General features: G+C 39.9%; 1 protein-coding gene across 1 annotated transcript in view; it reads left to right on the top strand.

Annotated features, from left to right (window-relative positions):
* Positions 1–15,144, top strand: part of LOC306699603 (CUB and sushi domain-containing protein 3-like) — a gene marked incomplete at both ends in the record, with an annotated part of 199,653 nt that overhangs the window by 66,761 nt on the left and 117,748 nt on the right. The window contains 7 exons of the mRNA XM_079164257.1: positions 199–337; positions 1,278–1,465; positions 4,699–4,887; positions 7,513–7,629; positions 10,848–11,063; positions 12,481–12,669; positions 14,250–14,419. Of these exons, the coding sequence (XP_079020383.1) occupies positions 199–337; positions 1,278–1,465; positions 4,699–4,887; positions 7,513–7,629; positions 10,848–11,063; positions 12,481–12,669; positions 14,250–14,419 (1,208 nt within the window). The remainder of the gene's footprint in view (positions 1–198; positions 338–1,277; positions 1,466–4,698; positions 4,888–7,512; positions 7,630–10,847; positions 11,064–12,480; positions 12,670–14,249; positions 14,420–15,144) is intronic.

Below are 15,144 nucleotides of genomic sequence, written 5' to 3'. Positions count from 1 at the left end.
CTACAGGGTTACAGCCCTGTAGTGACTCATCCTATATTTACTTTCTTTCAATGTTTTTCATGCGTGTACAAAAAGATTACCGAGTTATATAAAACAACGGCGATTTCCTTTTCTCCTATCCGATCTATTTATGTGTTTAATTTATATCTTTATCCTCTCAATCCCTCCCACCATTCTTCCCTCTCTCTGCTCTTCCAGCTCCTTGCGGGGGCCACTACTCAGGGCTGTCTGGTGTCATCCTCTCCCCGGGCTGGCCAGGCTACTACAAAGACTCCCTGAGTTGTGAGTGGGTCATTGAGGCCGAGCCGGGAAGCTCCATCAAGATCAGCTTCGACAGGTTTGTATGACAGTGCTGCAACAACTCATCCGTGGAAGAAAAAAAAAAGATACACACATACTTGCATAAAATTTTTTACGTATATCCACATACTGCACTACATCTGAGTACTATTTATACACACACCTGCATATATAGTAGAGACACACACACACACACACGCACGCATACACCTATACACACAGACAGAAAGCATCAATGTATGCACTAGTGTACATGTGCTCAGACACAGAAGGCGTTCCTCTATCCCTGGAAGCCTCTGAGTTAGAAATAGAAAGTCTGAAGAGGTGGAACACAGTCCTGGACCTAGTTTCCAAAAATGTTGAAAGCCTCGAGTAATTCTTTATTTTGCTTACTGGCTCCCGCTCACTTCCTTAGAGAGCTGCAATAAAAAGAAAAAAAATAGTCTTTGCTCTAAGATCTTTATTCCCGACCATTAAGGAGCGAAACCATAAAATGTTCATATTTATAATCAACGCTTTCTCAGTGCTGACACACTCCTTTGTAAAGAAACAAAGACCTTTTTTTGTGCTCTTCCTCACTTTAAACGAGCCAAAGTTTTCATAAGCCGAGTTTATGCAGCTTCTTTTTTTAAGCTCTTTGCATTCAAAATAAAGAGAAGTGTGACTTCTCTCTTGCTGAAACTATCTGAAGGTGTTTTTTGATGGCAACATTAGAACTGTATTGTCACTTGTTTGATGATGTAGAGACCTGGGAGCGACCATGGATCCATACCATTTCAGGTTCCAAAGAAAAGTCATTGTCGTGCAAGCAATTTCGTCTTATTTATCTCCATAAAATTAAATTAGAATCTTTTCTCTTCGGACGAAACTGGGTCAATAGCTTCAAATTGTCTAATCGGTCAAAGCAGAAGTAATGTTTTGAATACAAATAATTGTGTACTCTGCATCTCCCTCTCTCTGCTCTCTTTATTTTTAAGGTTTCAAACGGAGCTCAGCTATGACTTCCTGGAAGTGCATGACGGCCCCAACCTGCTCTCTCCTCTGGTTGGCTCTTTTAATGGAACCCAGGTCCCTCAGTTCCTGTTTAGTAGCAGTAACTTTCTGTATCTGCTTTTCACCACCGATAACAGTCGATCAAACAGTGGATTCAAGATACTCTTTGAAGGTGAGAGTGTTACTATTGCTGCATGCACTGCAAAACATCAGGAGTTATGAATGCAGATTATTCATATTTTTGCTTTTCATATCATTCAATAGCATTTAATTGATTTTAAATTAGATATGTCAACAATAGGAAAAAGGGAGACACAATTTCAAGTATGTGGGGTTTATTCAATTTAAATTGATCTGCCTTTTTTTGAACACTTTATAAGGTTTCTTATCATATATCACCACTAATGTTAATAGGCCCTTTTTACAACCATGTTATAGCAGGGTAATGACATAGCTACTGTAAAAAGGACCTATTCTTAAGGATACCTCACAGTTCCTTCAGCTTGAGCAGCTGTTTTTAAAAACCCCCATTGTTATCAAGGTCTTTTGTGTGGGAGGTTAGGGAATAGCTCTTGAGTGAAATCAAAGCCAAACTTGAGGATAAAGCCAGCTCCACATCTTAATCAATGTAGCTTAGTGAGTAATATTGTGCTGTAAATTGTAAATGTCAATAAACACTGAAACTACATAGCATTAAATGTTCAGTGCAATATTGGGAAGTTATGTCATGTGGGTTACATCAACAACGGACTTGAAGGGACCTACCCTAAATCCCAGTCCCCAGATTCACTGTTTTGCTATCCAAAGGTGTTCTTGCACTCTCCTGTTCCTTGTCAGGTGCAACAGAAGCCCCAAGTTTAATAGTGCAAGCTTGTGGAGGAAGGTTGTCTGTGCACAGACTGACTAAGAGCATCTGGGTTAGGGAGGAGAACTATTAGCTCTCAGAGGTACTTAATCGAATACCTAGGTAAAATCCTCTGCTCTTGGGAGAGTTTGTTTTTAAGTTTTTGTTCTCCACATCATTATGCATGGAGTGGTAGTCTTTGAAAAATCAAATAGAAAAATACTCTGGACATAGTGAGATCTATTTTCATCATTATTTGCACGAGCACCAGTATCCTTGTCTCTCTGATGTGATTCATATGACTTCTTATCATGTCTGTATTATTGACTGAAAGCAGTACACAAGTGCCTTTGTCTTATTATGTTTCACTCTCAAGTGCATTTTTCTTTTGTTGATGAGGCTATTGAAAAGCAATAACAGTAAGATCATATTAGCTTCTTCCATTGCAATTTAGGACACATCTTATTGCTGAAATACTTTGGGGAAACCCAGTCTTGTTCATTTGTAAAATTGGTCTTACAAAGTAAGGCTGTGAATTAGGCTGTAAATCAACTGAGGCACAGGAACACTGCATCCCATTGCCTTTGTAATGGATAACTATTCAGTCACAAAACATACAACTAAATGTTATGAAATCGTATTTAGGTCCATATATTCAATGTGTGTTTTCTCGAATTCCACTCCTAACCATTGTATTTTTTTATTATTATTTTTACATTTTCTCCCAACAATTTCCTACACCATGGAGTCCAGTACCAGCAATGATCAATGAACGCTCTACTTCAGGCAATATTTGTGTGTTTCCATACTAAAAATATCCCGTATTACTCAAGGAGAGCAAGACAAATTTTCCACGGAGGACTAGCAAAGGAGGAGCCCTGTTATCACACATGAATAATCAGTTGGCCTGGGTTGTTATACAGGTTATTAATGTTCATGACTGTAATCTATAGCTCACAAACCACATAATATAACTCTACTACACTGTTACCTGTGTCATTTCTTGTTGATAATTCTGTTCTATGTTGCCAAAAGTAACACCTGCTGGCCATGTAGTAGTAGTACTACACTTCTCCTAATGGATCAAAATTCATTACAATGGGGTACTGGACATTTTCAGACTATTTGTTTGACTTGCTGAGAGTGTGTGTGTGTATCTGTCGCTGTTTGATTCTGCAGTGGATGCAATGTTACATAAATTTCACATTGTGTGCCGCCCTTTTAAATGCACTTCATGCTGGGCTCACAGTCACTGATACCAGACATCCCACAATGAACAGGATACTATTTGCTGACATGTCTAAGTCCCTTGACAGGGTCAATCACCTGAAACTACTGCGGCACCAGAAATTGGACTAGAACCAGGACACCTTCGAAAGGGAACAAAAGGAGATAACTAGCTTGTGTGTGTGTGTGTGTGTGTGTGTGTGTGTGTGTGTGTGTGTGTGTGTGTGTGTGTGTGTGTGTGTGTGTGTGTGTGTGTGTGTGTGTGTGTGTGTGTGTGTGTGTGTGTGTTTACTTACTATAAAAAAAAGAAACACTTAACCCAAAGTTTCCAATGATATCTTATCTTATCGTATATCGGAGCTCTGGAAATATGGATAGATGGATAGATTAAAAAACTGCCAGACCTTGCCATTAAATTATAGCTTTTGATAATCCTACTGTAGTCTAGCATAGGCTTCCCACCGATGACTTGATGACTGCTTACACAACTGTTGCCAGTCAGTGCCTAAAATCAGCATATTTTTGCTCATCAAAAACCATACTTGGAATATGAAACCTTGTTTTCTTTAACGCCAGAGGAACCAACAACTCTATCAAAGTTATTCAGACAAACTGTCCGCCATTCTCCAGTCAATGCAACAGTGCATTTTTCTTTATAGTCTTAACTATGTCTTGTTATGAAACAGGCTTTGCTATTGTCTGAAATTTGGCACGTTTACGATGCAGTCCCCTTTGCGCATCATGCAATATATGCTTACCACTTTTGGGTAAGTGTGAGCGAGCATTCATTCTAAAATGTAAAAGTCAAAATAAAAGTCAAAGTAAATCGCTTACTTTGGAAAACTTGCTTTCTCTATTATGTATGCAACCCGAGACCTATCATTGTTGTGATGATTGTAATAACATCAAAGCTTCTGTCTGCACTTTTTTTGGATGAATGTGACCTAGAAAGTTTACTGATTGCAAAAATAGAATTGCCATCACATTTTCCATGAATGCTGTATGACTTCAATATACCTCTGTAGCTCGACAGTCCTACTCTATTTGCATATGCGAGCGCAAACCTCCTCTACTGTGTTAATAGTTGAAGACAAAATGACATTGTGTGACAAAAACGTACAGTTAACTGCACAAAACTTGGTACATGGTTGTGTCACCGCACAATGTGTTTCTTGGTAATTATTATCATCAGTCACAGTAACGGACCATTCAAACTAGACAATACCTAAAGGTTGTGAACAAAGAGGACAACAGTTTAAATTGAATTGCCAAGTTGAGGATGTACAATTGTCTCGAATCATATTCAAGAACCCGTTTGATTTTAATTTCTCTAGTGGTCACGTTGGACACATACTCCTGCATGGATCCTGGTATTCCCGTGAATGGCTTACGGTTAAGCCATGACCTGTCCATCGGCTCCACGGTGTCCTTCCAGTGTGACCCAGGATACAGGCTGAGCCACGACGAGCCACTGGTTTGTGAGAAGAACCACTTCTGGAGCCACCCACTGCCCACTTGTGATGGTACGCATACGAAATGTTGACACAATTTGCAACGCATTCCGGCTCAGGCTGCAGTCTCATCCATGACGGCACAATTTCCTTTTTGAGTGAATCTTTATTATATTTGTAAGATCTATATTTTTGTATACTATTTTGGTTTGTATGGTCTTATATTTACGCTGGATGACACTATGACATATATGGCCATTTGAACACCTTAGAGCTGAATCACCATAAAATACAAGTACCACCGTTCTTGTCCTTAAAGCATTCTAACATGCAAGTCAAGATTCATTGAGGGGACATTATAGATTGTGACCTGGTTATGAGTTAAAGCACTGATTTTAATTTTGTACAGCATCACATCAGCTCATTAGGATGTCAGCATTATTTTGAGAAAACACACATAAAGAATCAATTTGCACAGAATGAACTGTATAGTCTGGAGTCTTTTAGCCACATGGGACGCCGCCACTAGTAACTGGCAAGAGGTTTCTTAATTAGGTTTTCAAAAGGTAACTGGGTTCCTCCAGCAGCTGCTACCATTGCTATATTTTATTCTCAAACCAACCATAAAAAAAAAAAACGTGGCCTTGTTGGCAACGACACAAGCATAAGCGACTATGGGTAGCCTACAGCAGGTCTGACTAACCAAACATAAGCTTGTCAAAGTGCTTTTTACTCAGCAAATAGACCCAGTCCTTGTGTGAACAACTTACTTGGGCTGTGATGAATCATGTATTACTGAAGACAGATTATCCTCAACTTCAAAGCATGAAGTTCAGCATGTCCCTGATAGTTGTGATATCTCACATAATCTCCCTCTCCCGGCTGTGTTTGTACAGGTTTGCTCTTTGTGCTGTTTAGAAGCGCACTGAAGGACAATTGTGCCGATTATTGTTGCGGTGCAAAAAAAACGTAGATGATGTCACGGATCACTCAGCTGAAAGAATATAATGAATTAAAAAAAAAAAACATGCAAGAGTTGGCGGTGGGCACCATACCGTGCATATGATACAGTGCTGTGTTATTTATGCAGCTTCAGCTCAACAGTTGTCCTGATAATGTACTTTGTGGCGTGGAGCGTTTTCTCGCCTAGGTGTGGGCCAGACTGGTGCCAAATGCCTTGGCTCTTTGCCTATAGAGCCTCTAAAGTAGATCGTTTTCCAAGCGTGCTCATCCACTTTTAATGACTTTATGTAATTTTGGCTCATTAATAAAATATTTGATGTAATTTTGTTGGTGGGTAAGGATTCAGACCTTGATGTGGTGTGCTTGGTGGAGGGCCCATGGGTGGAAGGAGAGAGGATGAGAGAGGGGTGGGTGTGTGCAGCTGTGGAGCCTCAGGCTTCTCTGTGATCCTCCATAAACATCATCTGACATTCATTACTTTGAAAATATGTACATGCACAAGAGTTCTACTTCTAATATTTGTCAACAATTGCTGTTTTGAAGAAGGCATATTTGGTTGTAACAACACCACTCTTAGGGCATTCAAGCCAAAGAACACACACACACACACACACACAGATATACTTAAAGACAGAGGGAAATAAAGCTTGTAAATTTCCATCTATGCTATTTAAAAAAAGCAGTGCCCTTTATGTGATATGACCTTTCAATTTAAACACAATGACGGCATCAGAAAACGGTTGCAGGTTGGCACAATATCCAATTTGAACGTTTAACCTTCAAACGGATCTAGCATTAACCTCCCGGTCCTCGGCAGCCGGTGAGGGTAGAGATTTACCTCATTAACTTCCTTTGATAAGATAAGGAGCTCTCTGGCAGTAAAATCAATAGTCAACATGCATGAGAGTCATAATACTGCGGCGGCAATGATGTTGCTGCTTTAGACGACACTCCCTATCGCCGCAACTGTAGCTACTCTACACGGTTGGATGCAACTGGATTATTCCACCGACCTGAAAAGTAGTTAGATGCAGCTGTGGCTCAGTGGTAGAGCGGGGTCGTCCTTCAATCAGAGGACGGCGGTTCCGCTAGTCCATGTCGATGTGTCCTTGGGCAAGACACTTAACCCCAAATTGCTCCCGCAGGCTGTGACTGCGGTGTATCAATGGGTGTGAATGGTTAGTTAGAGTCCTGATGGGCAGGTTGCACCTTGCATGGTAGCCCCTGCCATCAGGGTATGTGTGTGTGTGTGTGTGTGTATGGGTGAATGATGACATGTAGTGTTGAAGCGCTTTGAGTGGTCGGAAGACTAGAAAAGCGCTCTACAAGTCCATTTACCATTGTTTCTATTTGGAAGGAATTCAAAATCACCCACTGTCAAAATAAAGCCTGATGCTCTAATCCGCTGAATATGCTTGTGTCAATTCTTGCGAATTGTAAGTAAATTTAATGGATTAACACGTTTTCTGACAATGCCTTTCAGTTGAAGATACTATAGGAGTGGAAAGTATGGATGGATAGCTGAATTAATGAATAATTGATGTCCTGGCAGTGGGGCAGGTTTGGAGAGGAAAAAAACAAAACATTGTGTTGGCAGAATTACAGGTAGTCATAAAAATAGCAGGACAGGATGTGATATGACTGAAATGCATTATTCATTTAAATTGCTCCTCTGTCTTCAGGTGAAGGATTTATTGGTTCATTAAAAACTTTTTTTTCTCTCTTTCTATTCAGCATCATGCGGTGGGGATATCGGGGGACCTGGAGGGATCATCTTATCACCTGGCTTTCCGGAGCTGTATCCTAACTCTCTGAACTGTACATGGACTGTAGAAGTAAGCCATGGAAAAGGTAGGAACATTATATTTAAAAAAAAAACATTCTCCAAAAAAACAAGTATACATACCATGCATACTAAATTACTTTTAATTTATTTTTATTTTGGTATTAAGCCCTATACTGTATAGTTTAGGAACTATATATTGATTTAGTAAATATTTTTATTTTGCACTTCCGTAAATACTTCCCACACTGCAGTTTAGTTGCAGCACGTTTATTTTTATTGTCGTCCTTACCGCGCTGACATTCATTCTTAGTCCTCATAATGACCAAATTATAAAGCTATAAATTAAAGCGACTCCCCCTCAACAGATTCCAAGAACATTTGACGGATTTATTATTATAAAGTGAGAAGTGATTCAAGCAAATATCAGTTAAATGTACCGACTTTCTTTCCCTTTGGCAAGTATCCAGAATATGTGTAGGGATAATATTACACTCATTTAAGACTTAACTGTATGGTTCTTTTTAAAGTGTGTTCCAGTATCTGAGAATTCAGTTACATTTCTTCTTCTTCATCTTATTACACATATTTCAGCCAAGGTTGTACAGTACGCTGCTTTATACATTCCACAGTTGGATAGCATTTAACACTTCTTTTCATATTTCTTTTTTTCACCGAGCTGATTTAATGAACTGCTTTGGCATGTCAGTGGTTCACCTGGTGAGACAAATCTGGTATCTCAGTTTTATTCTCTATTTAATTAGCTTAATTCCATTTGCACAGCTCTCACTGTCAGTTATGTGATCAGTAACCAGTTCTCCAAGACCTTCTTATTCACTATCATTTGAAAAGTGCACTGAACTTATCTCAGTTCGCCAGCACAGCTGTATTATCCCCGTCTTTCACCGTCTTGTTATCTTCTTTGAAAAGGCCCATTGAAATGACATTTTTTACTATTTGCACATTATCCAAAACTAGCACCTCTATTTCCTCACTGTAACTTTGGTAGTTTAAATCCAGAAGAAGACCTATCAGCAATCCCTCCACTCAGAGTTGTTTGACATGACAAAAGCAAATTTAAGCAGTTTTTAATTTTTGCCACTATAAGGTGTTTCATTTGTATTAAACAGGTATTTGTTTTTCTTGCCATGTAAGAACCGTTTAATATAATTACTGTCCATATATATATATATATACATATATATATATATATACATACATACACTAGGCTAATAATGGCAAGATGATAGTTATATATGTGTATGTAGTTTCCAAAAGGTGTGCGATAAAGAGGTGGAGTACCGAAGGACATCACTCAATCCTCCCCAAATAACCAACAAATCAAAGCTTGTTTTAACCGCACTGTCTTGCTTCTTTTTTTCCTGTCTTATATATATTTAGTGACTATAACAATAACCTTACCCATGTTCTCCTATCAACAGCATTATCCTTTTCATTTCTTACATAGGTCCTTTAACTTTCAACAATAACAGGAGGCACGAAACTCAACTGCATCCACAACTAAAAACCGAAAACAGCAACTTTAATTATAGAAATTGCCTAATTGCCTAATTCTAATCAAATTCGACACAGGGCCTAATACGGTGTAAAATATTCAAAATGCCAAATTAATTTAGTGTGGGGCAATTAGCAATCAAACCTCATATACGCATATAGAAAAACTGCAAAATTGGGAAGCAAAGGACTTGTACGTAGACCTCACCCAAAACCCTGAAGCATGAGAAACAAATTTGATTAATTATAGATAGTAAGTGATGAAAATAAGCTATTGCACATCACATTTGTAATCGGAGCCTAATTCAGCTGACTAAATATGATTTAGAGGGTCAGGGCCAAAGCTATGAAGTCCAAGGATCTGATTTGAGATTGAAATTCTCAGAGATACACTTCTTAAAAACATACTGGTGCAATACTTGCATAATACACATTTTTAATATCCATTTTCTTTAGATAGTTTTCATTACACACACAGGGGATGCTTGCCTCGCATCTCTTATCATGGCACTGATCTTCCTTGAGTATTTTTGATCCTGTGGCTACTGACTGGAAGACAAATTTATCTTTAGCTACGTAACTATTCCACTCAGTAATTACTAACATCCCGCACCAACTATATTAAAATATTGGGATGCCCCCTCACAGGGATGGCTCGTGATAAATTGATCATTTGGCTTGACTCTCTGTAATATAATTGCTGTTTTACAGAGCACAATCAATCATTTCATTTTTGTTATTTATTTTATGGCCATTTGGGACTTTCTTTTTCAAGTGAGCCAAACATTGTGGAGGACATTATGGAGTCATATTCCAACAGATTCAACAGATGGCATTAAAATGGCAGTGTGCGTATTGTACTGAAAAGCAGCCAACTGGCCATCACGGGTGGACTGAAGATGCGTTTGGGTCTGAGTTACAGTGTGAAAATACAAGCAGGGTGTTCAGACCTAGATTTAGTTTTCCAACCTAAAAGTTGAATAATAAGGTGTTGATATAACATTTTGAATCATTTTGAACAACCTTCACACAATTTCTAATCTCTTTGCTGCTGTAGCAGATTTTCTGTCTTTGATTATGTTTTCTCTTCTGATGTGAATCTGTCTAGCTCGGCCAGTTAGAGATGTGTTGTCGTCAAGTTTTAAAGATGGTTAGACCAAAGTGTGTGAAAGTGAAGCCGACTAATGCTCATGGACTGGAGGAAAGGCCGTGCTTTTTCAATTACATATAGTTTTTATCTGTGAAAATCATTTCCCCTTTTTTAGTTTTCCCTGCGAGTTTGCTATTAACTTTTCATTTTGAAATTGCCTTTAATCTTTTCTGTGTCCCTTTATTATGTGTCACATTTTTCCTTTTTTTTTTCCCTTTTCATTTTAGTATGATAATTTTAGTAGCATTCATTTCAGTATGCTCATAGTGCTGCTGTAAGGATTAAAGCATTTCTTATTTAATGAATGAAAAATGCATACTGCAGATGGATGTTTCAGCAAACTAAACCCAAATTAATACAACTGATTTTTAATCAGGACAATGACATTTCAAATTATAGCTTACATTTAAATTGAATACTAATCACATTCAGTTTGAGGTTGTTGCATTACATTTTATTTTGTGCCCTACAATGTAAACAGTGAATCCTTTTCTTAACCTTATGGGTCAGTAATGGACATGAAAACATCAAATGTATGCTTTACATATTCTATTCAAAGACTTTTCTGTCGTATTTTTCTGAAAACCTCTCACGCTGGGCTGTCTTATTTTTTCTTCCTAGGTGTCCAATTCACATTTTACTCCTTCCACCTGGAGGATCACCATGACTACCTTCTGATAACAGAAAACGGCAGCTTCGCCCAGCCACTCGCTCGACTCACCGGCTCAGAGAGGCCCTCACCAGTCAACGCCGGCCTATATGGGAACTTCAAGGCCCAGCTACGCTTCATTTCTGACTTCTCAATATCGCTGCAGGGATTCAACATCTCCTTCTCGGGTATGACGGCATATATGGGTTGCGTCTGTAGGACGCAGGCAGGGGGGAGTATTGGTAGTTGTGTAGACAGGATGGGTGAGTAAAGCTTTAAAAGAGGAAGGAAGATGAATTGGGCAGAGTGAGGATGCTGAAAATATGGTGGGTGGAGTTGTGAGGTAGAAGGCATAAGTGAAGCGCACTGTGACGGAGAGATGGAAAGAGAGAGACGGCTCGTTCAGTGATGAGATCAAAAGTGCCGTGCTTCTCTAAAGCGTGCATGAAGTAACACGTGAGGAGTGATTTGTTGGTTAGAATGGGAGCGGGCTTAAGGTGGACCTAGCCACAGGCTGCACCGATCAGAGGAGGATAATTAAGAGACAACGAGGTCACGCAGGTAGAGGCTGTCTGACCGTGATGGGAATGATCATCAAAGCATGCCATATGGGTCAGTATCCTCAGGACTGAGGAGACTGAGGGGAATGAGGTGGTGGTGGTGGGGGTGTAAGGGAAATAATGGGCCCCCCATGCAGAGACCAGGGATGGAGAAATGGAGAGAGAGGTAGAGATGGGAGGCTTCGGGAGGGGGATAGTGAGAGAGAAAAGAGATGAGACAGATGGTGATGCTGAGTGAGCAGGGTTGATGAGAGGGCGCAGGGAGAGAAAAAGATCGTGTGAGAGAGAGAGAGATATAGTAAAGTCGAAAAAGAGAGCGAGAGAGGGGGGGTGTGCTTCGTGAGCATGCAGGCTAAATGTTTGCCTGCTGTTCGCTGAAGTGAAGCATAACTTATGCAGCCATGAATATTCATGAAATTTAGTTTGCGAGTGTGTGTGCGTATGTCCTTGCATGCTCTGTAATTAGCATCTATAGATTTCTTGATTAGAATTCATTTTTTAACCTTTCCTGACCTTTTGATAAAAAAAATGTGCCAATGCTGTCAGGCCACATCCTAAGGTGTGATGCTGCTGCTTTGCCGTGTTGAAATCAATAGTTGTACTAAGTTCTGCACGCTACAAAGTATAGCCTGTGAGAGGAATGCTGCTGGGAGTGAGACCTTTTTCTTCTCATACGGCCTGAGTGACATCAACATCTCAAATGATGAGGCCACCAACAGCCCATGTATAATAAAAATCCACGCAGGGTGGCCTAGTTTGTGGAGAGGCCATCCTTCATCCAGGCATCCAGGGTTCAAGCTTTTGGCATGAATCCCAACCTGAGGAAGTGTCCTTGAGCAAGGCCGTTAATCCCCATGAGCTATGGTACTGCTTGCTTTGGATGAACATGCACTCAGAGTTTCATTGACTTGAGCAAGAGAACGGACTATTCCCCCCCCCCCCCCTCTGGGGATTATTATCAATGACAAGTACAAGCAATGAATCATTCTAATGGGGTATTAATGATGTATTGATTTTTTTTTTTTTTGGGCTATCTTGTTTCCAGAGTACGATCTCGAACCCTGTCAGGACCCTGGGACGCCTCGGTTTGGCTGGCACACAGGCTCCAGGTTTGGCATTGGGGACTCACTGGCGTTCTACTGCAACACAGGATACCGTCTGCAGGGGGCGAGGGAGATAGGGTGCTTGGGAGGTGGCCGTCGCATGTGGAGTGCCCCTCTGCCAAGGTGTGTGGGTACGTGGTCAGCTGCTTTTATTCCGTCTCCTTTCCTGCATGTGTATTGCAGAATTTTTCACTGCTAGCCAATGTCATGTTTTAGCTTTATTTGGCACAGATATGAACTTTGAAGAACTTAGTGGAAAGTGGAATTGGAATTAGTTAAGTAGACCGCAATTATAAGCTCAGACCTGTAACTAATACCGCTGTGTGAGCTGCTAGGTTAAGAAAGGTTCTTTGAACTACATGCAGAGCATTAATGTAGCTGCACTCAACTATTTGCAATGTAAAGATATAGTGGAGTAATGTCCACTTGAGCAGGGAATGAAGTAGTTCTCCTGACATTCAGGATGGCCGACAGCGTCGCCGTGTTCAAGGCCGTTGAGAGGCAACAGACATGCTCTCAATTTCAAATTGAGCCCCTTTAAAACTATCCTTTTGATAGCTCCTTTCCACTGAAGGGTGCTCCAAGGTCAGGTTAAGGCTGAAGAGTTCAGTGACAATACCACTGTACTGAATTTATTCAGAGAAACTCAATTAAATTATTTGCACATTTTAAGAGCTGAGTCCAGAGATCTACTCGTTTCATAGAGAGGCTACTGTATAATTTAAACTAGTTCCATCGAGGCATGGGACAATATGAAAATGTCATGTCACGATTATCCTAGCCAAGGTAATTTTGATTCACGATATTATCTCGACAATCATCAAAACAATGCTTAAACCTCTTAAAATGGCACTAAAACATACAAGAATCTCTTTATCTTACATTTAGTTAAGAAACAAATTATTGCATCAGAGAAAAGACACAAAAAGGAGCCACCAATCTTAAATAAGTCATCAGGTTTTCTAAAATGTATGTATCCTTTACTTATAAGTAAAGGATACATACATTTTAGAAAATTGCAACATTGTGCGAGTCATTTCTCTCGCACATGATAATTCCTGTTTTTTTGTCAAGCAGGCTCCATTTGTCACTTCCCTACAATGATAGTGAGCTATACAGCTTTTTCATGTAACTAAGGCGTCAGCAGTTGGCCTTGCGTCTGAATTTATTGTACATGAAAAATAAAGATATCAGAAACACCGATCGTGTCATTGAATTCAAAAGAAAGTTGTTGGTAGACTTCCTTGGTTTGAGAGAGAAGACTTGCTTTTCATAAACTCACTCAAATGAAATGATAATGGGGAACAAACTCTAGTATGTTTGCCCAGAAAGGTTCTGTCCCGCCGAGCACCCGAGGGGACACGATCCCTTTTATTTCTCGTGCCGTCTGCCGTGACCCTCCAACATCACCCCTCCAGTTACATTGCGCATGTGTAACATCCCATAGTCGCCATGGGGTCCGAGACCTTGTCTCAGCCTTGGTTTAATAGCCGTGTGTGGAGTGCCTAACATGTTTTTGCACAACCCTGAAAGGACTGCTATGAATGCCGTACATTTTTCATAACAATAGTGCTTGGAAACAAATAGCAAAAATATTCATGAAGGCCAGGTAGTGACTTCTTTTAATTGATGAATTTTAAAGTAGGCATGCTCTTGTTTTTTTAAGTAAAACAAATGCATTAATTATTTTTGTCTGTTTGTTTTCTTGCAGCGGAGTGCGGATCGACGGTCTCCAACAACGAGGGAGTTATTTTGTCACCAAACTATCCAATGAACTATGACAACAGCCACGAATGTGTGTACAGCATTCATGTCCAAACAGGCAAAGGCATCAACATCACTGCCAGCAACTTTCATCTTGCACAAAGTGACATCCTCAAGGTAAGGACAGAATGCAGCTGCTCTTCTTTGTTGACAGAAAATAGAAAACCAATAAATTAACACAGGGGCTTTGATTAATAACTAAGTCAATATATATTTGTGTAATTGTTTCATTTATGTTTAAGAACAAGAGGCAGGTCCTGGTGCTCATTTTTTTTTCATACAACACCAGGAAAACCAGAAAAAAGCAGAATTGTTTTGCCTAGAAAGTCAAAGCATAGGTCAAACAGTAGTAGCAGCAGCAGTTTTCCTTTGGGAAGGAAGGGATTGATTTCTTTGCTCAAGGGCATTTTAACAGCTTTTGTAAGCACCACAAATGTGATGCAACGGACTATGTAGTCTCCACTTCACAGCTGGAATGCACTCTTTTTGGGATGCAGATGTCTTGTCTAATGCTCCAATTAACAGATCACTGTAACCTACTATCAGTGTTTCTAGTGTTGGCGTTGTGTAGACAGTAATCTCTTGTACTTAGTCGTTTTGTGAGCATCTGAGATGTGAAAAGACTTGCTTAGAGAGCTAAATTGACTTGAAGACGGGGGAAAACAAAACAGGGCAGAGAGGGCCCCAGCAGTATTTCAAAGGAATATTTGAGTTATTTCACAGATCTCAAACAGAAATAGGTATACTGCCGGAAATTCGTAGGAGTTTAAAAGGGCGCTTCTTCAACAAATAAGTTCCATTAGGCATGTGGATCAAAAAAGATCTGTGCTAAAAATGCAATT

Source organism: Pholis gunnellus (genome assembly GCF_910591455.1).
Source record: "Pholis gunnellus genome assembly, chromosome: 8".
Lineage (NCBI taxonomy): Eukaryota > Metazoa > Chordata > Actinopteri > Perciformes > Pholidae > Pholis > Pholis gunnellus.
Note: the sequence above shows the minus strand (reverse complement) of the source record. Positions and strands in the feature narration are given on the sequence as shown.